Source organism: Coregonus clupeaformis, chromosome 31 (genome assembly GCF_020615455.1).
Source record: "Coregonus clupeaformis isolate EN_2021a chromosome 31, ASM2061545v1, whole genome shotgun sequence".
Classification (NCBI taxonomy): domain Eukaryota; kingdom Metazoa; phylum Chordata; class Actinopteri; order Salmoniformes; family Salmonidae; genus Coregonus; species Coregonus clupeaformis.
This window is the reverse complement of record NC_059222.1, coordinates 32,076,185-32,102,865: the sequence shown is the minus strand read 5'-3', so window position 1 is coordinate 32,102,865 and position 26,681 is coordinate 32,076,185. Positions and strand designations below refer to the sequence as shown.

The 26,681-nt window shown below is 43.0% G+C and overlaps 1 protein-coding gene across 1 annotated transcript in view; it reads left to right on the top strand.

The window, feature by feature from the left end:
- Window positions 1-19,540, top strand: part of LOC121547389 (carbonic anhydrase-related protein 10) — a 360,625-nt gene extending 341,085 nt beyond the window's left edge. Inside the window, 7 exon segments of the mRNA XM_045209942.1 lie at window positions 13,811-13,883; window positions 15,369-15,388; window positions 15,390-15,481; window positions 15,483-15,526; window positions 19,305-19,378; window positions 19,380-19,404; window positions 19,407-19,540. Of these exon segments, the coding sequence (XP_045065877.1) occupies window positions 13,811-13,883; window positions 15,369-15,388; window positions 15,390-15,481; window positions 15,483-15,526; window positions 19,305-19,378; window positions 19,380-19,404; window positions 19,407-19,540 (462 nt within the window).
- The last annotated feature ends 7,141 nt before the right edge of the window (window positions 19,541-26,681 follow it).

The window sequence follows — 26,681 nt, the reverse complement described above, 5'->3', positions numbered from 1 at the left end:
GCCTACCAGACGAGCTAAACCACTTCTATGCTCGCTTGAGGCAAGCAACACTGAAGCATGCATGAGAGCACCAGATGTTCCGGACGACTATGTGATCACGCTCTCCGTGAGCCGATGTGAGTAAGACTTTTAAGCAGGTCAACATTCACAAGGCCGCAGGGGCCAGACGGATTACCAGGACGTGTACTCCGAGCATGTGCTGACCAACTGGCAAGTGTCTTCACCGACATTTTCAACATGTCCCTGACTGAGTCTGTAATACCAACATGTTTCAAGCAGACCACCATAGTCCCCGTGCCCAAGGACTCTAAGATAACCTGCCTAAATGACTACCGACCCGTAGCACTGACGTCTGTAGCCATGAAGTGCTTTGAAAGACTGGTCATGGCTCACATCAACAGCATAATCCCAGAAACCCTAGACCCACTCCAATTTGCATACCGCCCCAACAGATCCACAGATGATGCAATCTCTACTCGCACTCCACACTGCCCTTTCCCACCTGGACAAGAGGAACACCTACGTGAGAATGCTATTCATTGACTACAGCTCAGCATTCAACACCATAGTGCCCTCTAAGCTCATCACTAAGCTAAGGATCCTGGGACTAAACACCTCCCTCTGCAACTGGATCCTGGATTTCCTGGACGGGCCGCCCCAGGTGGTAAGGGTAGGTAACAACACATCTGCCACACTGATCCTCAACACGGGGGCCCTCAGGGGTGCGTGCTCAGTCCCCCTCCTGTACTCTCTGTTCACCCATGACTGCATGGCCAGGCACGACTCCAACACCATCATTAAGTTTGCCGACGACACAACAGTGGTAGGCCTGATCACCGACAACGATGAGACAGCCTAGGGAGGAGGTCAGAGATCTGGCCGTGTGGTGCCAGGACAACAACCTCTCCCTCAACGTGACCAAGACAAAGGAGATGATTGTGGACTACAGGAAAAAAAAGAGGACTGGAGCACGCCCCATTCTCATCGACGGGGCTGTAGTGGAACAGGTTGAGAGCTTCAAGTTCCTTGGTGTCCACATCACCAACGAACTATCATGGTCCAAACACACCAAGACAGTCGTGAAGAGGGCACGACAAAGCCTATTCCCCCTCAGGAGACTAAAAAGATTTGGCATGGGTCCTCAGATCCTCAAAAAATTCTACAGCTGCACCATCGAGAGCATCCTGACTGGTTGCATCACCGCCTGGTATGGCAACTGCTTGGCCTCTGACCGCAAGGCACTACAGAGGGTAGTGCGTACGGCCCAGTACATCACTGGGGCAAAGCTCCCTGCCATCCAGGACCTCTTATACCAGGCGGTGTCAGAGGAAGGCCCTCAAAATTGTCAAAGACTCCAGCCACCCTAGTCATAGACTGTTCTCTCTGCTACCGCACGGCAAGCGGTACCGGAGTGCCAAGTCTAGGTCCAAAAGACTTCTCAACAGCTTCTACCCCCAAGCCATAAGACTCCTGAACAGCTAATCATGGCTACCCGGACTATTTGCACTACCCCCCACCCCATCCTTTTTACGCTGCTGCTACTCTGTTAAGTATTTATGCATAGTCACTTTAACTCTACCCACATGTACATATTACCTCAACTACCTCAACTAGTCGGTGCCCCTCGCACATTGACTCTGCAACGGTACCCCCCTGTATATATAGCCTCCCTACTGTCACTTTATTTTACTGTATATATAGCCTCCCTACTGTCACTTTATTTTACTTCTGCTCTTTTTTTCTCAACACTTTTTTGTTGTTGTTGTTTTATTCTTACTTTTTTTGTTTAAAATAAATGCACTGTTGGTTAAGGGCTGTAAGTAAGCATTTCACTGCAATGTCTGCACCTGTTGTATTCGGCGCATGTGACCAATAAAATTTGATTTGATTTGATTTGATAAAAACACAAAGAAAAAAACTTATATCTGATAATCACATGCTGCTATTTATTGCTGACCAGCAGATGTCACTAATGTGCAGATGTCACTAATGTGCATTGTGAAACGATAATGAAGCTCTGAAAAATGAACCGTTTTCTTTCTGCACAATTTGGTGAAAGCCTCAGTTTCCCATCACTAGTGTTTATTAGTTAAATTGAACCAGGTGTCCTAGCTCTGGAACGACTGGAGGTCCCAGAGAAGAGAATTGATAACTACTGACCTAATCAACCGTTCTCAATTAATGTGATTCTTTCACGAAACACAGTCACTGGCCATAGTGATATATAACATGCATAGCACAACAAATTGGATAAACTGGAATGGCAGTCTCACTCACAGTTGCACAAAAAGAGCTGTGACCAAACCACTCTCCAAAATATTAGAATGAGCCACCATGAGTGGCGCAGTGGTCTAAGGCACTGCTTCGCAGTGCTAACTGTGCCACTAGAGATCCTGGTTCGAATCCAGGCTCTGTCGCAGCCGGCCGCGACCGGGAGACTCATGGGTGGCGCACAATTGGCCCAGCGTCATCCAGGGTAGGGGAGGGAATGGCCGGCAGGGATGTAGCTCAGTTGATAGAGCATGGCGTTTGTAACACCAGGGTTGTGGGTTCGATTCCCACGGGGGGCCAGTATAAAAAATAAATAAATGTATTCACTAACTGTAAGTCGCTCTGGATAAGAGCGTCTGCTAAATGACTAAAATGTAAATGTAATGTGTAGTGGTAGAAGTTGCAAAGTTACAGTTTGAGCACTCACCAAATGTAATTACACTTTTTATTGTACACACCCACACACACTCCCACCACTATAACAGACAGAGAGGTACATCATCCTGAAATCAATCAACACTTCACCCCCTCATCCACTCCTTCTCAGCATGGCCCACCCTGGTAATGACGCCAAACTCCAGCCATCTTGAAGTAGCTTGTTTAACTAAGGCTCTCAGACGAGTCCTGTCTCATTGTTATAGCTGCTGAAGAGATGGGAAGTGAGGGTGTCCTTCAATATCGCACGAACCAATTTCTTGTTTCCAGGGGACCATTCACACCTGTGCACATTGTGTTACCCTTTCAGTGACTCAGACTGCCAGTAAGGGCTTCCTTCGGTCGTCAGTGTCCTGAGCCGCCATTATAAATGACAATGGGGGACTGTAATTGTGTGGGATCACCTGTGGAACAGACTCACAATGGAGAAGGACATAGTGAGACTGTGGAGATAGACACTAAATTGAGTTTGAGTCACCTTCAGCATGGGCCATATATACCTGACAAAGTTTTGTCAATTGTAATTGGTTGTCTTGGTTGTGACAGTGTTGAGTTGACGTAAAGCCATATTGTTTTACTTTTACTTCACACATTAGAGAGCACTCCCTAGTTACATCCTGCAGAATCCCCCCTAGGTGCTTTCTCCAATAAATATGTTCAGAGAGAGAGAGAAAGAGGCTGCATGCAAATTTGTTCAGAGAGAGAAAGAGGCTGCATGTCTCCAGAGCAGGTCAAAAAATGAAGCAATTTACAATGTAGCGGACGAGGGACATCCATTTCTTTTTAATCACTTTGCCACCAAGACATCTTGACAATTAGCATTGTGAGGAGGAGTGCATATGGAGGACAGGCTAGGAGGCTGGGGTTGGAGACAAAGAGGGCTCATCTTTAACTGAGAAGTGTGTTCCAAGCTGACTGTGGACTCCTGGGTCTTTAGACAACCGCTAGGGCACTACAGGACAGCAAAAAAGCAGCTCAGACCCAGCTAGCACATAACGTTCTGAGAACCATATTTTTCTTAGAGCTTGGTGAGAGCGTGGTTGTCCTATGGTAGTTTTGCATACAACCTTCCCACAACGTTCTGGGAATGGTGCAGGATAATTGCTTGGCTTTAGAACATCTCAGCTCATTTAAGGATCTTGACAAAATAACATTATTTTCTTGGTGTTACATTACTTTAACAGAACATTTCCTAAAAGTTCAAACATGATTACGTTTAATTAAAAAAAAAGTAGTAATGTTCTTGGAACGTTCACCAACTGGCTTGACATAGGATATGTTCTCAAACAGTTCAGAGAATGTTTAGAAACAATGTTCTTCTGTGGGAATTTCAGTGCTTCAGCATAACGTTTTCTGCAGGTTTCTTCATGGTTCTATTTAAAGCCATGTTCTCAGAACATTAGGCAATTCTCCTTAAAAAAAACACAAGAAGACATCAGTAACTAGGGCTGTAACGGTACATGTATTCATACCGAACCGTTCGGTACGGGGACCTCGGTTCGGTCTGCACTGTGAACCAGAATGAATACATCATAGAAAATAATTTTTTTATGAAAACACTAAGCAGTCTACGCTACGCTGTATGCCATTGCCTCTTGAGTAGATCTGAGCTGAGAAAACACTAGGCTATTCCATTAAAACTACTACAGCCTATGCGCATGTCGTAATCGAAAGTAGAATCTTAACTGTCAGATTTCAAAATATCCTTTTGTGAGGTTCAGCAGGGAACAGTAGATGGGAAGTGGTGGGATCAATAAACCAGATTTGGAGGATCCTCCATCATCGTTTAAATCTCCGGTTTGGGTACATTTTGGCTTCACAGTCGATTACAACGGCGGTGGACAGAGAGTTGTGTATAAAAAGTTAATAGTATGTTCTCCACTCCTCAATGAAAATAGCCTATGCAGAGTGGTGCATGTAGCTTGTTGTTGTTGTCGGCCAATCACAAGTCATCAAAGCGCCACTACAGTTATAGAGCCTCCGTGTGTAGCAAAGCAAGTTAGGAGATGATCTAATCAATGGAAGATGGAATTAAAATGATGGAATTAAAAGTTAAATGAGAAGTATATGCTACAACTAACAAGAGCCAACAGGTAGGCTGCTATTTAATAATCTGAATGGAGGTGTTGTTATTTGTAACTGCAGACTCAATTAGCCTAGCTAGCTATCTTAGCCAACTAGCTTCTCTCGGTTTGATGCAGTCAAGACAGGTACTATGTAATCATATTGGTTGATAAATAACCTAGCTATGACAAGCTATAAGTTAGTCTACTAGAGCAAGTCGGCTCGGTTGGTTGCTGCCTCTCCCTCATGCCTCCTTGCTCCCGTTTCACTCGCTCACAGTACACACACCGCAAGGCCCATCCTCCACCTGCTCTCCCTCATGCTGTATCAGCTCTGGTTAATAAAGTAGCTTACAAATGGAATTTTCTGCTGATTCCCTTACTCGGATCCGACCACATCTATACGGAACTGGTCGTCCTCGGGTCTGTTCGGAACGTGTCTCTATATTGAAAATGTATTTATGCATATTTGTCTGGGTGGGAAAGCCCCAGGTCCATTTCAGAATGGGTCCAACTTTTTAGACCTCTACTTGAGGCCCAACATAACAATCCCTGTCACAACAGACAATGCCAGGAACATTGTAAATGATGTCACAGAAACTGGACTTGGGCCACAAATAGGGTGTGTTGCACGTGCCATGCTCTACCAACTGAGCCACATGGGACCCGTCCGCTGGCAAACATAACAGGATTTACAGTAAGATACGACATCCTGTTTCAGACCAGGCCAGAAGAAGTTATGCAAAATACGGTCATACGTCTTGTTGACCCCAAGATGGCCTGCCAAACTACCATCGCGAGCCAACCTCAGTATCTCTTGTCGAAGCGTAACTGGAATGACAATTTGAGATAAACTGGGAAAATCGTCTTGCCCAGAAGTGGCGCGAGAATGCCATTTCCTCGTTAGAACACCATCTCTATCAAAGTAACCCACACAAACTTCATCAAACTCCTCCTCTGGACGTCTCTCAGCAAAAAGAGGGGCGAGGGAAACATCTTTACTCTGTTCCGCAATCAGCTGCTTCCTATACATCAAAGTGTCAACTGTAGGGACCAGTGGAGGCTCATAATAATGTCTGGAACGGAGCAAATGGAATTACATTTTAGTCATTTAGCAGACGCTCTTATCCAGAGCGACTTACAGTTAGTGAGTGCATACATTTTTCATACTGGCCCCCCGTGGGAAATGGCATCAAACACATGGAAACCATGTGTTTAATGTATTTGATACCATTCCACCTATTTCGCTCCAGCCATTACCACGAGCCCGTCCTCCCCAATTAAGATACCACCAACCTCCTGTGGTAGGGACCCTCTCTTCCTTCAGCGGTCCTACAAACTCGCTTACCTTTGGGGTTTTCAAAGGAGAGGTCAACTCAGGAGGTTTACCGAAATCAGGATCACCCATAAACGTCTCAGACAGATCAACCATGGTGGGATTGCTGACATCCTCCTCAACATTTGACATAGCACGTGTAACGGCACAGGCTGGGAACACTCTATGGTACTTTTCTGATAACCCATCATGTTCCTTTACTCTGGGGTCCTTACAAATGATAGGATTTGGCATGTCCTTCCCTCCATTCAAATCATTTCCCAAAATGAATGAGACACCGTTCACCGGTAGGCTAGGCCTCACTCCAATGACAATGGAACCAGAAATGAGATCAGACTCGAGTTCCACATTATACAAAGGAACTTCCATGCAACCCATCTCCACACCTTGTATGAACACACTGTAACCAGTTGCTGAAGTGTCACACAAAGGCAAAATACCCTCCAGAATGAAGGATTGGGCTGCCCCAGTGTCTCACAGTATCTTCACCGGCTGATTAAAAGCATTGCCACTGCAGAGACACGAACCCGTCTGAAACAAAGGGTTCATACACATCTAATCCAAAATTCTGTTTGGAGATACACTAATCCCAACCAGAGACTTAATGGGCTGGAGTGCTCCCACAAGAAGAAACTGATTTTTCTCTCTCTTATTTTTCTGTTTCAACTTGGGACTCTGAGAGACAATGTGTCCTTTCTCACGACGGATACGAAAAACCAGTTTTCTGCCGGTCTTTATCTTTGGGCACTGTAGGAAAATACTTAAACCTCGTAATAGGAGATGACTTCTCTGGATTGCTTTTTGCACAGGGATAACTAGTGGGTGCTTTATTTGTGAAGGTAGTTTTATGTGTCAACACAAACTCATATGCAAGAACTGCAGTTTTCTCAACAGTGAGATCCTTGTGCTCATTAATGTAGGTAGCAACATTTTCATGAAGGCAATTCTTGAACTGTTCGAGATAGTATGAGTGTCTTTAAACCCTCAAGATCCTTGAACTCTTGAGAACCACACCACCGATCAAAAAGACATGCTTGTTCCCTTGCAAACTCAACATGGCTTTGTGATTCTGTCTTTCGTAATTTAAGGAACTGTTGCCTGTATGCCTCTGGGACCAACTCGTAAGCCCAAAGGATAGCAGCTTTAACAGTGTCATAATCTGAACTCTGGTACACTTTCTGAGCCTTTCCCACAAGAACACTTCGGAGGAGCATTGACCAAATATCTTGCGGCCATTTTAGGGATGTGGCAATCCGCTCAAACAGAGACAAATATACATCCACCTCCTTTTCGTTGAAAGGCAGTACAAGTTGGCTGTTCCAACCAAGATCTAAATCTGTTGAGGGTGCAGAATGGCCTGACTGGATTCTGAGTGCTTCCAGGTCTATCTCCCTTTGTCGCGCTTCCAGCTCCATCTCTTTTAATCGAATGGCATGCACATGTTGTTATAGTCTGGCTACACATTCTTGTTGTTTGGCTGCACGCTCATCTTGTCTTTCCCTGTGCTCCAACTCTAATTTATGTTGCTCCAATCTCTCCTCACGTTCTCTTTCCTTGCGCTCAAGCTCTTTCAATTTTCCTTGCTCAAACTTTGCCTTTAGTTCTAACTCCCTTAGTCGCATGTCTACGGGATGTACTCTACTGCCTGCAGCGCCCTTTCCATCATCCTCCCTCTCTGGAAGGATTTCCTCCTCCACCAAATCAGTACCGATCAACTCTTTGACTACTGCTTTTGGATCACCAGATGCCACATTGATGTCATAATGCTTTGAAATGACGAGCAGATTCGCCTTTGTGGATTTATCTAGCATCTACCATGTAGGGTTTTCCACAAATGCTTTCAACTTAAAATCCATGACTTTATTTTAATTTTATTAACCTGTGTTTTTATGCAACTTTCAAAATGATTTCACCAATCTTATAACGCCTCAAGGTAGATGTCAGTTACAGATACTCTACCCAAAAGTGTATTTTGAGCACTCAAATATCTGGGCACAGCAGAGCTTCAGAGTAGATGATTAGAGCGACTACCATACTCATGGGAAACAAGATCCCGGACGGGCCACCATTCTGTTACATTCCCCAGCTAGAAAACCAAATAACATCACTCAAACAGAAGGGGAAACTAACAAAGAGTCACTGACAACACCAAAACAAAACAGGTGAGGTTTTAGGAGGGGTTCTGAAAGACACTCATGGGGGTGTCCACTGAAAGTTGGCTAGCAACAACAACTGGAACCTAAAAGACACCCACAATGAGTGCCCACTAAATCTGCCCAAGAAGAGGCAAACAAAAGAAGAAAAAAAACACCAAATTGTTAGACATTTTATTTATTTTTATTTTAGCGTACGCTCTTATCCAGAGCGACTTACAGTTAGTGAGTGCATACATTTTCATACTGGCCCCCCGTGGGAATCAAACCCACAACCCTGGCGTTGCAAATGCCATGCTCTACCAACTGAGCTACACGGGACTACTACGAAATAAAATCAAATTGTATTTGTCACATGCGCCAAATACAACAGGTGTAGACCTTACAGTGAAATGCTTACTTACAAGCCCTTAAACAACAATGCAGTTTTAAGAAAGAATACCAAAAAAAAAATCACTGAAAAATACTATATTATATAATACGAAATAAAAGTAACAAATAATTAAAAAGCAGCAGTAAAAATAACAATAGCGAGGCTATATACAGGGGGTACCGGTACCGAGTCAATGTGCGGGGGCACTGGTTAGTCGAGGTAATTGGGGTAATATGTACATTATTGTGGCTTTTGACATTATTGATCATAGTCTGATCATAGTCTGCAGATGGAAAAACATATGTGTTACTACTATATTGTGGATAAAGAGTTACCTGTCTAACAGAACACAGAGGGTGTTCTTTAATGGAAGCCTCTCCAACATAATCCAGGTAGAATCAGGAATTCCCCACGGCAGCTGTCCCCTTACTTTTTTCAATCTTTACTAATGACATGCCACTGGCCTTGAGTAAAGCCAGTGTGTCTACGTATGAGGATGACTCAACACTATACACGTCAGCTACTACAGCAAGTGAAATCACTGCAACACTTAACAAAGAGCTGCAGTTAGTTTCAGAGTGGCAAGGAATAAGTTATTCCTAAATATTTCAAAAACGAAAAGCATTGTATTTCGGACAAATCATTCACTAAACCCTAAACCTCAACTAAATCTTGCAATAAATAATGTGGAAATTGAGTAAGTTGATGTGACTAAACTGCTTGGAGTAACCCTAGTTTGTAAACTGTCATGGTCAAAACATGTTGATACAACAGTAGCTAAGATGGGGAGAAGTCTGTCCATAATAAAGCATTGCTCTGCCTTTTTAAAAACACTATCAACAAGGCAGGTCCTACAGGCTCTAGTTTTGTCGCACCTGGACTACTGTTCAGTCGTGTGGTCAGTTGCCACAAAGAGGCACCTCGGAAAATTACAATTGGCTCAGAACAGGGTAGCACAGCTGGCCCTTAAATTTACACGGAGAGCTAACATGAATATGTAAATCATTCATGGCTCAAAGTGGAGGAGAGATTGACTTCATCACTACTTGTTTTTGTAAGAAGTGTTGACATGCTGAGTGCACCATGGTGTCTGTTTAAACTACTAGCACACAACTCCGACACCTTGCATACCCCACAAGACATTCCACCAAAGGTCTCTTCACAATCCCCAAGTCAAGAACAGACTATGGGAGGCGCACAGTACTACATAGAGCTATGGCTTCATGGAACTCTATTCCACATCAGGTAACTGATGCAAGCAGTAGAATCAGATTTAAAAAACAGGATAAAAAATAGCGGGGACTGTGAAGAGACACACACACAGGCACAGACACACATACACATAATAAGACACGCACTCTACACACACGTACACATGGATTTTGTATTGTAGATATGTAATAGTAGAGTAGTGGCCTGAGAGGATACACGTAATGTGTTGTGAAAAGTGTTATGAAATGTAATGTCATGTAATATTTTAAATTGTATAGAACTGCCTTAATGTTGCTGGACCCCAGGAAGAGTAGCTGCTGTCTTGGCATCAGCTAATGGGGCTCCTTAATAAATACAAATACAAATACAAAGACAGGAAGCAAACCAAAAAGGTGGAGCATACGAAATCAGGCAAATCAGATAAAGGATTGTTTGTCTAGAAATCAACATGTATCTGAGCTCCATCAGCGAGGACTTGACATTGGTTAAGCAAATCTCCCCATTCTTGCTCAATTTTGCATGCCTTCTCAAACAGCTACAACTGTATATGCATTCGCACATCAAGTCTTCTCTTGAGTTGGGTGATGGAACAACTGTTGAACATCTGAGCTTGTGGTTGTTTGTGGGGGAAAGGTGGGGAGAGTGTGTGTATGTATCCCACAGATGTTGCTAAGGGGTAATGATGTTCGGGACAGTATAGGATGAATCTCAATAATTGTTTCCCAAAGTAATAATTGCTTGCCCCAATAACATTTTTGTTATAATGCCAGTCCTTCGTATGAAGTGCATTCAGTATTACGCATATTATGAAAGTGTATGCACTCACTAACTGTAAGTTGCTCTAGATAAGAGCGTCTGCTAAATGACTAAAATGTAAATGTAATTATTTGTTAATTGTGGAAATAAATTAAGAAATGCAATATTTTTTATACATATGTGCCTTCGGAAAGTATTCAGACCCCTTGACTTTTTCCACATTTTGTTACTTTACAGCCTTATTCTAAAATTAATTACATAATTTTTTCTCCTCATCAATCTACAATAAAGGCCTGATTGGTGGAGTGCTGCAGAGATGGTTGTCCTTCTGGAAGGTTCTTCCATCTCCACAAAAGAACTCTGGAGCTCTGTCAGAGTGACCATTGGGTTCTTGGTCACCTCCCTGACCAAGGCCCTTCTCCCACGATTGCTCAGTTTGGCTGGGCGGCCAGCTCTAGGAATAGTCTTGGTGGTCCCAAACTTCTTCCATTTAAGATTGATGGAGGCCACTGTGTTCTTGTGGACCTTCAATGCTGCAGAAATGTTTTGGCATCCTTCCCCAGATCTGTGCCTCGACACAATCCTGTCTCGGAGCTCTACGGACAATTCCTTCAACCTCATGGCTTGGTTATTGCTCTGATATGCATTTTCAACTGTGGGACCTCATATAGACAGGTGTGTGCCTTTCGAAATCATGTCCAATCAATTGAATTTACCACAGGTGGACTCCAATCAAGTTTTAGAAACATCTCAAGGATGATCAATGGAAACAGAATGCAACTGAGCTCAATTTCAAGTCTCATAGCAAAGGGTCTAAATACTTATGTAAATGTATTTCATTTGTTAGTTTTGAATACATTTGTAAAAATAAAAAAATAAAAATGTTTAATGAGTTGGAACGCAGAGTGAAGGAAAGGCAGCCAATAAGTGCTCAGCATATGTGGGAACTCCTTCAAGACTGTTGGAAAAGCATTCCAGGTGAAGCCGGTTGAGAGAATGCCAAGATTGTGCCAAGCTGTCATCAAGGCAAAGGGTGGCTATTTGAATAATCTCAAATATAATATATATTTTGATTTGTTTAACACTTGTTTGGTTACTACATGATTCCATATGTGTTATTTCATAGTTTTGATGTCTTCATTATTATTGTACAATGTAGAAAATAGTAAAAAATAAATAAAGAAAAACCCTGGAATGAGTAGGTGTGTCCAAACCTTTGACTTGTTCTGTATATACAATGAGGGGAAAAAAAGTATTTGATCCCCTGCTGATTTTGTGCGTTTGACCACTGACAAAGACAATATCAGTCTTTAATGGTAGGTTTAGTTGAACAGTGAGAGACAGAATAACAAGAGAAAAATCCAGAAAAATGCATGTCAAAATGTTATTAATTGATTTGCATTTAAATGAGGGAAATAAGTATTTGACCCCTCTGCAAAACATGACTTAGTACTTAGTGGCAAAACCCTTGTTGGTAATCACAGAGGTCAGACGTTTCTTGTAGTTGGCCACCAGGTTTGCACACATCTCAGGAGGGATTTTGTTCCACTCCTCTTGCAGATCTTCCCAAGTCATTAAGGTTTCGAGGCTGACCTTTGGCAACCCGAACCTTCAACTCCCTCCACAGATTTTCTATGGGACTAAGGTCTGGAGACTAGCTAGGCCACCCAGGACCTTAATGTGCTTCTTCTGAGCCACTCCTTTGTTGCTTGGCCGTGTGTTTTGGGTCATTGTCATGCTGGAATACCCATCCACGACCCATTTTCAATGCCCCTGGGGGAAGGAGGTTCTCACCCAAGATTTGACGCACATGGCCCCGGCCCATCGCCCCTTTGATGCGGTGAAGTTGTCCTGTCCCCTTAGCAGAAAAACACCCCCAAAGCATAATGTTTCCACCTCCATGTTTGACGGTGGGGATGGTGTTCTTGGGGTCATAGGCAGCATTCCTCCTCCTCCAAACACGGCGAGTTGAGTTAATGCCAAAGAGCTCGATTTTGGTCTCATCTGATCACAACACTTTCACCCAGTTCTCCTCTGAATCATTCAGATGTTCATTTGCAAACTTCAGACGGGCATGTATATGTGCTTTCTTGAGCAGGGGGACCTTGCGGGCGCTGCAGGATTTCAGTCCTTCACGGCGTAGTGTGTTACCAATTGTTTTCTTGGTGACTATGGTCCCAGCTGCCTTGAGATCATTCACAAGATCCTCCCGTGTAGTTCTGGGCTGATTCCTCACTGTTCTCATGATCATTGCAACTCCACGAGGTGAGATCTTGCATGGAGCCCCAGGCCGAGGGAGATTGACAGTTCTTTTGTGTTTCTTCCATTTGCGAACAATCGCACCAACTGTTGTCACCTTCTCACTAAGCTGCTTGGCGATGGTCTTGTAGCCCATTCCAGCCTTGTGTAGTTCCACAATCTTGTCCCTGACATCCTTGGAGAGCCTCTATGGTCTTGGCCATGGTGGAGAGTTTGGAATCATAATTGATTGGATTGCTTTGTGTGGATAGGTGTCTTTATACAGGTAACAACTGAGATTAGGAGCACTCCCTTTAAGAGTGTGCTCCTAATCTCAGCTCGCTACCTGTATAAAAGACACCTGGGAGCCAGAAATCTTTCTGATTGAGAGGGGGGTCAACTACTTATTTCCCTCATTAAAATGCAAATTAATTTATAACATTTTTGACATGCGTTTTTCTGGATTTTTTTGTTGTTATTCTGTCTCTCACTGTTCAAATAAACCTACCATTAAAATTATAGACTGATCATTTCTTTGTCAGTGGGCAAACGTACAAAATCAGCAGGGGATCAAATACTTTTTTCCCTCACTGTATATGGGGGTTGGAAATGATGCAGACAATTACATTGAAAGAAGACACAATCTATTTGCAATATTAAAGCTGATCCACTCCCTACATTTTTTTAAATAAATAGTGCGAGCCAACTAATGGTGTTGACACTCCTCATCTATCAAGTCAACTGGAGCACTGGGCCACTCTTAAATATCACATGGGCAAGCACAGGTGAAACACCTTCCGACTAACGAGATGGACAAGCCAGCACTGGTGTAACACACACTGACTAACGAGGTGACACCAATCGGTGCGCCCAACCTGCTAAAGAGATATACTTGCTAAAGTCCAACCTTAAAACATAAATTTGAAAAACCAAAGCCTGTAACTCTGACTCTTTCTCTTCTCTTGTATTCCAGATTGCGGAGACTTCAAATGCGTTCCTGAATCGAATGTTGAACAGGGACACCATCACAAGAATAACATATAAAAGTAAGTAGAAATGCACATATATACTATAACGGAAAACACAGTGGAAAGTCAAAGAGTAGCTAGAGAGTCTGCAGTAGACAGTTCCTTCCTCCAGAGGGTTACCAGGCAGAGACAACTAGGGCTGCTAGATAGCCATATTGGAATGGCTGCTGAGATCGCCCGGGGCAATGGTTAAGAAGAGAGGTCCATAATTGGATTAATGGGATTGAGAAGAGGCTGAATAATCACAGGGACCCCCAGTGGATTGGAGGTCTCAGAGGCATCAGCGAGCTGTCATAAACTCACACATACATACACACACACACACACACACACTGCCCCCTCAACCCCAGGAGTCCTCCGGCATACCCTTCTCTCAGCCTGCAGCTCTACTTGCCCAGGCCATGTATTTTTCAAAACCCTCTCCACGCACCCACACACATGCACACCCACACACACAGCATCCGAATGGAATTATTAATGCCTACGCGGCTATCAGAGATGTGTGATAGTGGAGCGGGAGTAACAGGACTGCAGGGGCAGGTTTAGTGAGGTGGTAATGGAATAGAACATGATTGATGTTCACAGATTAAGGATAGGCTTTTTTGTTTTTCTTTACCTTTCAGGCTGTCTATATCTTACCTGTAGGGTAGAGAATGGTGAGCATGCTGATGTTTATGTTGTTCTAGTCTAGATAAATACGCTGTGTGAATGTGAATAGCATCTAAAGTCCCAGTGCCAGTCTACATTAGCCAAGAGGTAGCAGCTACTGTGACATCGTCACAACAAACAAAGTGCAGTTGGCTCCCATTTATTATAAACTGAAACCACAACAGATGACAACATATTGAGAGTGTGTTAGCGGAGTGTGGAGAGAGAAAGAGAGAGAGAGAGAGAGAGAGAGAGAGAGAGGGAGAGATGGAGAGAGATGGAAAGAGAGAGAGAATGATGGAGAGAGGGATGGACAGACAGAGAGGGAGAGAGAGAGAGAGAGAGAGATGCAGTAATTCTAATTACATTCCTGATGAGGGAAGTACTTTGCATAAAAGGGGTTTGTGATGCAGTCTGCTATACCAACTGACTGTCAAGCAGTTGTAGGGAACCTAGCTCAATTTGAAATGAGCGATCTGCAAAACTTGTACATGCAAATGACGAACATACTGGTTAGAGTGGATGTAATGTAATACGTTTTGAAACTGGATGACAAACATGTAATGTAAATTCAAAACAAAATGTAGCTTGAGAGGACATGAAATGTGATTGATCCAAGTCTACAATACAGTGTTCTACAATGCTGGAACTAGGGACCCACGGGAGGTGCAGGTTTTCTCCAGCCTAGCACAAACACATCTAATTCAACTAAGAAGTGCTTGGGTTGGACCTGAGCTAGGACACAAGCATGCTCACCCCTGTAGCTCTCCAGGCCCAGGACTGAAGAAATCTGCTATAATGACATATTAAGATGTTTTATTGAATTCTAACCTGTTATCTTGCCCATCTTCCAAGATGATGCGTATCTACTGACGGGGCCTGAACATCGAGGAGATTTACCCAGAAACCTCTAGTTTTATCACGCACGATGGGTCCATGACCATCCCGCCGTGCTTTGAGACGGCCACGTGATCCTGATGAAAAGCCAGTGTACATCACAAGGATGCAGGTCCGTCTCTAAAGTAGCTCCTTACTGCTTAGATACACTCTTAGAAAAAAAGGTTCCAAAAGTGTTATTTGGCGGAGGCATAGGATTCTACCAATATCTGTTTTCATCTGAATAACCCTTTTTGGAAGACAAGGGTTCTTTATAAGGCAAAGGGTTCTACCTAGAACCTATTTCATCCTAAGAACCATTTTTCAAATAAAGGGTTCTTTTGATACTTCTTTTGTAAGGAAAAAAATGATTATTTGAAGGCAAGAAGGGGTTCTACATAAAACCCTTCTGAATCTGAATAAGCTGTTATTGTATTTTTCTTTCTCTGCCTTGGCATTAGTGTTTACCTCAGTGTTTAAACTTTTACATCAGGAGTTTGAGTAATCTGATAAATTTAAAAAGATAGATGTGAGAATGTTTTAAACTGTACCTATGGGAATATTTCACAAAATCTGGTTTTCCCATTTTACATATACAGTACTGACAGTTGATATCTTTGCCATCATTTCTTTCTTTCAAATAAGTATTTTCTGTGATTTTATTGAGCAGAGAGTACGAGAATAGAAGGGAGTCTGAGTGAACCAGCAGTGTATTGTATTGTGCACAGCAAATTAGCCCCCTTGGCCAGTGTTACCTAGTGTTGATTTGTCAGTCTAACATTTCTAGTATTTATTCAGGAGTTGAATTAACTCTGTAAGGTGGTGTAAAATAACCCCAGTGTTGGTGTTAATAACCAGAGTTGAGTGTAATTGTGTCATTTTTACTCTGTAGAGCAAAACACTCAAAACCACGCCCATCATTATCATTTTCTCCCAGCATGCTTTATTGCAGGTTGGTTTTCAGAATTGTTTGTTTCAATATAAGTTTTTGCATGTACATTGATTGGTTGATTAATCTTATGCTACACAAAGATAAATAACATAGATTTTTTAAACTAATCCAATCTGTTAGTAGTTGGACTTACTGCACCCCTACTGAGATGGTTGTTCCCGCTTAGATGATTTAGGTAGTCTCCGTTAGCAATCTTCTACCCTAGCAGTCATTCTGAATGGAGGTTGTGGGTAATTAAACGCTTAAATTGTTGGATATCCTCACTCCGGTTGGATTCCAACAGAATTACACAACACTTTGCAAGCCAGCATAATGTGACTTGTAGGGCCTGATGTGGCCTGTAAACCAGGAGTTTCCAACCACTGTGTTAGGGTATAACAGGCCTTGGAAAGAAAGACCTTATGATATATGTAATGTATTGTCACAAAAACTATGCAAATGCGGTTCAAGTTTTAATGTCACACACAAACAAGTACTGTGAAATGCCAATTTCTTACAAGCTCAACAATGCAGAAATCAATATCAACGTAGTACTACAAATAACATAAGGTAGAACAAAAACACAAATAAAATAACAAATAAGAAGAACACGACAAAGTAAGAAGTTATATACAGGGTCAGTTTCAATACCATATTTACAATGTGGAGGGATACTGGAGTGATAGAGGTAGATATGTATAGGGGTAAGGTTACTAGGCATCAGGATGTATGATAAACAGAGGAGCAACAGCGTAAATGTAGATTCTATATGAGTGTGTGTGTAGAGTCAGTATAAATGTGTGTGCATGTTATGTGTGTGTTGGAGTGTCAGTGTTCATGAGTGTGTAGAGTGCTGTGAGTGTGCATAGAGACTTTTAAATAAATACAAGGGTCAACTCAGATAGTCTTGTAGCCACTTTGTTAACTATTTAGCAGTCTTATGGCTTGGGGATAGAAGCATGTTCAGCAGCCTGTTGGTGTCTTCTGTTACACCGGTACCGCTTGCCATGTGAAAGCAGAGAGAATAGTCTATGGCTTGGGTGGTTGGAGTCTTTAACGATTTTCCGGCCTTCCTTTCACACCACCTGATATAGAGGTCCTGGATGGCAGGGAGCTCAGCCCCAGTGATGAGGGTACACGTGGTGGAGGAGATGTCTACCCTCACTACCTGGGTTCGGCCAGTCATGAAGTCCAGGATCCAGTTGCAGAGGGAGGTGTTCAGTCCCATGATCCTAAGCTTGGTGACGAGCTTGGAGGAGACAATGGTGCTGAACGCTGAGCTGCAGTCAATGAACAGCCTTCTCACATAGGTGTTCCTCTGATCTAGGTGGGTGAGGGCAGTGGGGAGTGCAATTGAGATTGCGCTGCCTATGGATCTGTTTGGGCGGTATGCAAATTGGAGTGGGTCTGGGGATGATGGAGTTGATGTGCCATAACCAGCCTGATTACAGATAAGAGTGCTACAGGGGCGGTAGTCATTGTGGCATGTAGCCTTAGAGTTCTTGGGAACAGGAATGATGGTAGTCATCTTAAAACATGTGGGAATTACAGACTGGGGACAAGGACAGGCTGATCTCCGCATGCTCTGAGAACGCGCCCGGAATACCGTCCAGCCCCGCCTTGCGAGTGTTGATCTGATTAAAGACCTTACTCACGCCAGCCTCTGGGAGCGAGATCACCCAGTACTCTGCTTTCTGGGGGCCCTACGCATGGTATGGTGGTGGTGGTGTTGTTGTCGCTGCATAAAATGCGCTGAGTTCGCCTGTTAGAGAGGCATCATTGGGCTGGGCTTCCTTTGTAATCCGTAATGGGACTGTCGCCCCTGCCACATGCGACGGGCATCGGAGCCTGTGTAATATGATTCCACTTTATTCTTATATTGTCCTTTGCTCGCTTGATGACTCAGCAGAGGTCAAGTGGGACTTCTTGTACTTGTTCCTGTCCTCAGCCGTTGTCTGCGATGGTCTGTGTGTGGTAGCCCTGCGCTTTAGGTTAACGCCAACCTCGCCATTAATCCAGGGCTTTTGATTGGAGAAGAAGCGAACCTTCACTGTGGGGTCAACATCGCCAATGCATTTCCTTATGAAGCCGGGTTAGAGGTGGTTAGCTCGCCGATGTTAACGGGCGGAGTCTCTGAGCATATTCCAATCAGCATGAGCAAAGCAGTCCTGTAGTATAATCTCTGATCTGATGACCATTTCCAAGGGAACGAGTCATGGGTACTCCCTGTTTGAGCTACTGCTTGTAAACAGGAAGCAGAAGTACGAGTCATGACCTGATTTTCTGATTGGCGACAAGGGAGGGCCTTGTGTGCTTGCTTGTGGGTAGAGTAACAGTGGTCTAGGACTCCATTGCCAATAGTGGCGAAGGAGACGTGCTGATGGAAGTTGGGCATCACGTGTCTTAATGACACAGAATTAAAATCGCTTGGCGATAAGGAAGGCAGCCTCCGGATGTAAGTTTTCCTGCTTGTTATAGCCTCTTACAGTTCGTTAAGTGCCAGCTTGTTATATTTTTATCCTGAGGTGGGAATGTATAGTCAGGAATAAGACTAGTAGAACCGCTCATGGAGGGTTCTAGGATGGAACCTTTCAAAGATAAAAGGGCTCCTGGTAGAATCCTTCATGGAGAGTTCTAAGAACCCTTCATAGAGGATTCTAGGTAGAACCCTCTGCAAAGGGTTCTACCTAGCACTAAAAAGGGTTCCACTATATGGTTCTACTTAGCAACTTTTTTTTCTAAGAGTGTACATAAGCCTTTCCCCACAGCAATTCTGTTCCTCCACATAGATTTTTCTCCCATTCATACTAAATAATGTGCCTTTTTCTTCACTTCTGTTCTCCTCTCATCTCATCTTTTTATTTCTCCTCTGCTCTGCCTCTACTCTGCTTTGCTCTCCTCTCCTCTTGTTCCTTCCATTACTTTACATACTCTTCCTTTCCGCCTCTTTTTGTTAATGAATCCCCCTTCACTTTCTTCTCCAGATGCACTCCTACGGCTGTTGAGTCAGAACCAGCCGCCCCAGATCTTCCTGAGTATGAGCGACAACGCCGCCCCGGGTTCAACCGCTGAACAACCGCTGCATCCGACTAACATCAACTTCAGCATGCAGGGCAAAGACTGTCCCAACAACAGGGCCCAGAAGCTCCAGTCCGAGGTGAACACAGCTCCAATCCACCCACCACCGCCATTTGTTAGCAAAGTGTTTAGGTCTGACTAGCAGATATATACAAAATGGCGTGAAGGAGTCATGGACATTTACCTTGGTCGCTTTGTTTATGTCGTGCTTGTGGCCCCTCATAAAGGTATTAAATACCAAAAAGCATAGTCTTAAGCCTTAACTTTTATAGATTTTAAAGAGTGGAATGTATATTACTTATAGTGATATTATAGCAATATTTCCAACACCAAGTGTTGGAATGGCTGAGTGTGTGAGCCCTACTTCATAACACAAACCAGCTCAGCATCTGTGTTATTCAGGGACTCTGCATGCAGTCTGTTTACCATCTCCTCTCCTCTGTTTCAGCCAATATATCTGGGCAACTGCTGCACAAAATGTGAATTTTACCCCTGAAGCGTAAATACAGTGAGGGCAAGAGGTAACCCCCATTATTCATTGTATTATTTTTTTCAGGATTTACTGTACTGTAGCCAGACTGTTCTTTTCTCTTATCCTCTCGCTCTCAGATGAAATTCTTATTCTGTGCAGCAGTTGTTGAGAGATTGAAACACACACACACACAAATGTGAGTACACACACACACTTTTACTCACACACATTTACCCACATACACCCCCAGAGAGTAAACAGAAGCAGTACAATAGCAGCAGGGCTGTCTTTAATTACACTAGTTGTATCTCCAAGGTGAGGCAGAGGGGGAATAAAGTATAATTTAAAGGGGAAATGGATCTAATATGTTATTCATCTAAGGTTAAACCTTGAAGGCAGAGGGAATCTCAGCCCCCCCTCACAGCTAGGGTCAGTGGGCTAATTGAATGGGAAATGTGTATTGGGATGCTAGCAGAATGCTAACATATACTGCATAATTGCTGTTATTTAGCATACATTGCTAATTTGAACACAAGATAATAAGAATTTGGTTTGTTTATATTTGTTCTAATTCACACAGGTTATTTTTTATATTTTTTTGCATATTCCAACTCTCCCTGAGACCAGAGTCACATGGACACCACTAAACTGGATCTCTGTGGTGCTGGGAATAAATAAATAAAACACTACTTCACCATTTAATAATAGAAATGACACTTTTACCTAGATGCACGACATGTTCAGCTGCCAATGTTTCATGGTCAAGGTTACTTCATTTACTTTAAATGCATAATTGTGTCTTCCGGTAGAGTATACTATTTAACTGATAATAATCTATTCATGTTAATGTATTCTGGTCTCAATCCTAACAATGTATTGTCATGTTATGATTATAGAAGCTGCTGGGGTTTTTAACCAGGATAGGAAAGGTTTCCGGCTAGATGTGAATGTTGTGTAAAGTGCATATAGCAGTGTTCTTCTCACACGTCCCTCTTCTTCCAGTGAATGAGTGGCTGCTAAAGTAGCCTCCCTTGGATGAGCACAGAAACAAGAGTCAAAGACAGACAGAAAGAGAGCGGGGGGATGAGAGAGAGAAGAAAACAACTGGAGCCTGACCAAGGCTGCATCTTAGCTAAGATTATTTCATGGAATTGTAAAAATAGAAAAAATAATCTCAACATTACCAAAAAATACTTTGCGTAGCTTTGCAAAGAGACTACTTTTCATACGTACATCGACAACTATTTGAAATCCAACACATTAACTAACACGCCCAGTACAAATATCTATTACGAAAACCGCTTTTGATACTGATACTTTTTTGGGGGATAAAATATAATGTTGAAAAACGTACAAAACACGGAAGCATTCTTCTTCAAATGGACTAAGTGGGACTTTTAGCCTTTGTACAAGAACCTTGCTACCAATGGGATTTAAGGACAACACTGCCCTATGGTGCAGACAGAGAAGGCATGCAAGGCCTATAGCTGCATCGGCCATCACAGTCACGCATAAGGCATGCCGACTGCAACAACCCAAGAGAGCGAGACCTTACATTCTTGCCTTTGTAACAGTAGGTCATTACAAAAGGAAAATGGGAAAGGAGCTTCTGTCCAAGTGATGAACCGATGAGTGTCTTGGCCTTTGTTGTACATAGTATAATTATCAGTATTGCTGAAAAACTGAATATGTAAAGAAAATACAAATAAACATGTAAAAATATATTAAGAAAAAAAAAAGACAAAACTTGAGTATTTTAAACGCTTGGCTTTGAATTCTGGAAGCAGTTCTGAGCTGAAGCCTTTTCTTTCAGTTTTATTGTTTACAATGGTCATACACTGTGTTTGAGTAACGCTATCAGCCCAATAAATGTGTCTGGAAAGTTCACTTTGGAAAATATGCTTAACTTTACACTGTTGTTTCTATGTGCTTATTACACTGTTGTTTCTATGTATCGGCTTTGTGCCAAGTTATTCAATGACGTTAACGTGATATGCTTGCACATTGGTGAGCAAGCAGACCGTGTCAACTAGCAGCAAGAAGCTATATGTCCTCCTCCCTCTTGTTGATGCTGTGCGTGCAGTGAGTACTAATTTCTGTCTGTCACACAAGGTACCAGTCACCTAAAAATCAAGCTAGTACACAGGAAATGATATAGTGATATGAAAACAGATTGACCATGCCTTAGAAAGGGTGATGCTGAAAGGTTTTATTCAAAGAGATAGACATGGAAGCATTGAGGGATAATCAGATGCAACAATTCCACCAATTCTTTCAATATTCCCTCAGGGCTGAGTCACTGGCCTGCTGGTGCTTTTCATGCCGTCCCCTGGGGGAAAGCGCTACTTGAGTGGGGTTAGTTACTGACGTGATCTTCCTGTCAGGGCTGGCGCCCCCTTGTTTGTGTGTGTGGAGACCCTGTGGGCTATACCGGTTGTTCAGGATTGTAAGTTGGTGGTTGGGGATATCCCTCTAGTGGTGCGGGGGCTGTGCTTTGGCGGAGTGGGTGGGGTTATATCCTTCCTGTTTGGCCCTGTCCGGGGGTTTCTTCGGATGGGGCCACAGTGTCTCCGGACCGCCTCCTGTCTCAGCCTCCAGTATTTATGCTGCAGTAGCTTTATGTGTCGGGGGCTGGGGTTAGTTGGTTATACCTGGAGTACTTCTCCTGTCTTATCCAGTGTCCTGTGTGAATTTAAGCATGCTTCTCTAATTCTCTCGCTCTCTTTCTCTCTGAGAACCTGAGCCCCCAGGACCATACGCAGACTACCGGGCATGATGACACCTTGCTGTCCCCTAGTCCGCCTGGCCTTGCTGCTATTCCAGTTTCAACTGTTCTGCCTGCGGCTGCGAAACCCCTACCTGTCCCAGACCTGCTGTTTTCAATCTAAATGATCGGCTATGAAAAGCCAACTGAGACTGAGCCCTGACCATACGCCGGGACGACCGGCCGTGGTGACTCCTTGCGTCCCCAGTCCGCCTGGCCTTGCTGCTATTCCAGTTTAAACTGTTCTGCCTGCGGTTATGGAACCCCTACCTGTCCCAGACCTGCTGTTTTAAACCCCAATGATCGGCCATGAAAACAACTGAGATTTATTTGATTATTATTTGACCATGCTTGTACTTATGAACATTTTTGAACATCTTGGCATGGTTCTGTTATAATCTCCACCGCCGCACAGCCAGAAGAGGACTGGCCACCCCTCATAGCCTGGTTCCTCTCTAGGTTTCTTTAGGTTTTGCCTTTCTAGGGAGTTTTTCCTAGCCACCGTGCTTCTACACCTGCATTACTAGCTGTTTGGGGTTTTAGGCTGGGTTTCTGTACAGCACTTCGAGATATTAGCTGATGTAAGAAGGGCTATATAAAATAAAATTGATTGATTGATTGATTGAGTATTGAGACTAATTTTACCTGTACATGCAACACTATCCTGTCTGTGTTCTTAGATAAACAGTCGGTTGTGAGTTAGTAACGGGATTGAACTGTTTGTTTGTGGATAAACCTTTAGTGGGTGCCTCAATGGTTAGTAGCTTAAGACTAGTTACATACAGAAAACAATAGTGAAAATGCAATTGTAGAATCAACCTGACAATAACTTTGTTACAATTGAAAATGGCAACCAAAGATAATGTCATTCCATTATATCACTTTTTAATCCTCAAACAACTCAAAGGAGTTTAGGCGGGCGATAATAGAAAATAAAATCAGAGTATGTTGGCAAAATCCCTTTGCGCTCTCACTCTGTGTGGATAGTGTTGGACTCCTCTGTCATCTTAGGCTACTCCACCCGTAGCAAATCACACGGAGACAAAGGTACAGCCACTCACACTGATGTCATCGAAGCCCTCAGCCCCTGTAGAGGACAAATGTCCTAGAGTCTCAGTGGAAGACAACAGAATAATAACTACAGCACTTCACTGAATGAGACAGATAGGAAAAGTACAGAAACCAATATGTTACTGTGAAGTTTGACGGTTTACACACTCACTGCTTATTATGTATTTGTCAGTCCTTAATACAGGGTCCCTATGCTTTAGGCCAGGATTCAACTGAACTGCTTTGTAGCACGCTTGACGATTAAAGGTGATTTACAATTGCACAGACAGCTGCAGCGCTTTACCTTGAATGCAATCTCTGTGAATGCTGGAACATTGCCTTTAATTAAAATACGCATTTGTTCACACCCGCCCAAGGATAGAATCCGCCTAAGTGTCACCATGCAAGAACAAGTTTGCAATACTGACCTACCTGAGAGTTCAGTGTCCTCACAGTCTTCTCCACTGCTGAGCGCTGGCACTTTTGGACCAGAACCATTCCACAGATTATCCATCAGTCCACAAAATGTCCCTTCTGTCAGGAAGAACAGTTCAAAGTATCAACTTCTTCTTGGAGGGCAGTAGTAACGTATCTAATGTCCAAACAAGAGATAAGAAACAAGACATATCTGAGGAAGTGCTATTTGAGTGTGAAGGTTTGTTTTACCTGTGCCAGATTATTCAGTCCTAGCCAGGCATAAACAGAGATGCTCTGGGTCTGCTTTACCATGGAAAGGAGAAGCTGGTATTCTTCAATTCTGTGGACAGGCCAGGGTACCGCCATCTCACTTCAGAATTCAAATAAAGAAACATCCATATTTTCATAGATTTTGTACAAGCTTTGACTATATAGAAATGTGATTAGTAGTGGTAATAAAAAGTAGGTATTCTAAATGGAAGACCAACTTTGTTATTTTCAATTGTTGATTTGATGCACTGCAAGTGAGACACTTACCAATGCTTGCTGCCATCCCATTTGCTTCCGCACCAAATCGGTAGCAATGGGGTATCTTGCTATCATGTCCAGTATACATTTTTTAGTCATTTAAGACGCTCTTATCCAGAGCGACTCACAGTTAGTGAGAGTATACATTTTCATACTGACCCCCATGGGAATCAAACCCACAACCCTGCCGTTGCAAATGCCATGCACTACCAACTGAGCTACACGGACTCACCCACTTGGACAGATATCTGGAGAGAAAAAAAACACATATTTTAAAATCCCTAGCTCGACACAACTAACAGATTAGAACAGAGTTGAAAATACTGTCTGACAACTCAAAATAAACTGGATTCAAAATGGGATTGACCATTAGGGTGTCACAACGATGATCGTGGGGGGATTTTGGTGGACTCCGTTCCCAGAAGGGTGAGAAGGACAGGCAAGAACAGACACAGTCATGACTCCCATGATGGATAGAAGATGGTGGTGGTCCTTTGACTTCTCTTGCAGTTCTCCATAAACACAATTACACCAAAAAGTGTATTACTCGGAAAAATGCACCAGCTACATGGGTCCCAATATGCCTGGCGAAAAACTAAACACTGCATTCCACTGTAAGAACCTTATACCAATGGTCAATAATGGTGGTGGATAGTGTGATGGTTTGGGATACTTTGTTGCCTCAGACCTGAAGGCCTTGCTTAATAGAAGGAACCATGAATTCTGCTCTGTATCAGAGGTTTCTACAGGAGAATGTCAGGCCATCCATCTGTGAGCTGAAGCTGAAGCGCAGGCTGGGTCATGCAGCAAGACAATGATCCAAAACAAACACCAAGTCTACATGAAATTGGTTAAAAAGCAACACATTTGAAGTTTTGGAATGGCCTAGTCAAAGTTCAGGCCTAATCCCAATTGAGATGTGGCAGGACATGAAATGAGCAGTTCATGCTTGAAAACCAACAAATGTCGCTGTGTTAAAGCAGTTCTGCCTGGAAGAGTGGGCCAAAATTCCTCGCCAGCGACATAAGACTGATCAACAACTACAGGAAGCGCTTGGTTGGAGCCATTGCAGCTAAAGGTGGCACAACCAGTTGCTGAGTGTAAGGGTGCAATTACTTTTTCACACAAGGGCATTTGGTGTTGCATAACTTTGTTTATGAAATAAGTATGTAATTGTGTTATTTGGTCACACAGGTTCTTTATTTAATATTACGTTTTGCTTGAAGATCTGATAACATCCAGTATAAAAAATAAGCAAAAGAGGAGAACATTTGAAAGGGGCAAAAATACTTTTTCACAGCACTGTATCTGCAAAATGTCAAAGAACAAAATTACATGCATGGTGCATTTTTAAATTCTACAATGTTTTGGTAATACCAAATTCAATCCGAACACGCTTTGTCGGCAATGCAATTCTTAAAAAAAGGCACGTATCCATCGCTCGCGGAGACCACATTCACGGTAACGCTGCATTGGTCGTGTCAAATTACCTTTAAATGGCGCATTGTCCTAATCTGCAAATCAGATAAAATTATGGCCGGGAAAACTTTTTTGTGGCATAGCTCTGTTGAGGTCTCACAATTTTGAAAAATACAATACTTATCAATTCTTATAAAATCATAAAGACCCTCACAAAGTCAGAAGAGAGAAACTGAAGTGTGTCTTCAACCTGAAGTGTGTATCCAAGATGGCTAGCAAAGTGCGGTCTGTATTGTGTTGTGTCCTCGTAAATAGCCTGTTTTTTTGTTTTGTTTTTTTTGTCTTTTATTCGTATATATTTCTCCTCACTTTCCATCCTTTAACTAAATATACTTTCCTGCAACCCGCCTCACCCAATGTGGAACGGATTCTATTATTTTATAATAATAATAATATAATTATTTTTATCAATAACCTACGGCTGAAACTAGCCAGCTAGCCAGCTAACTAGCTACTTGCTATTAGCCACCGTTAGCTGTCTTCACCACTGTCCGCGGCCTGCACGACCTACCATCCAGCTCTAGCCTGGACAATTATCTGCATTTCTGCCGGAATCACTGAATCACGGGACCT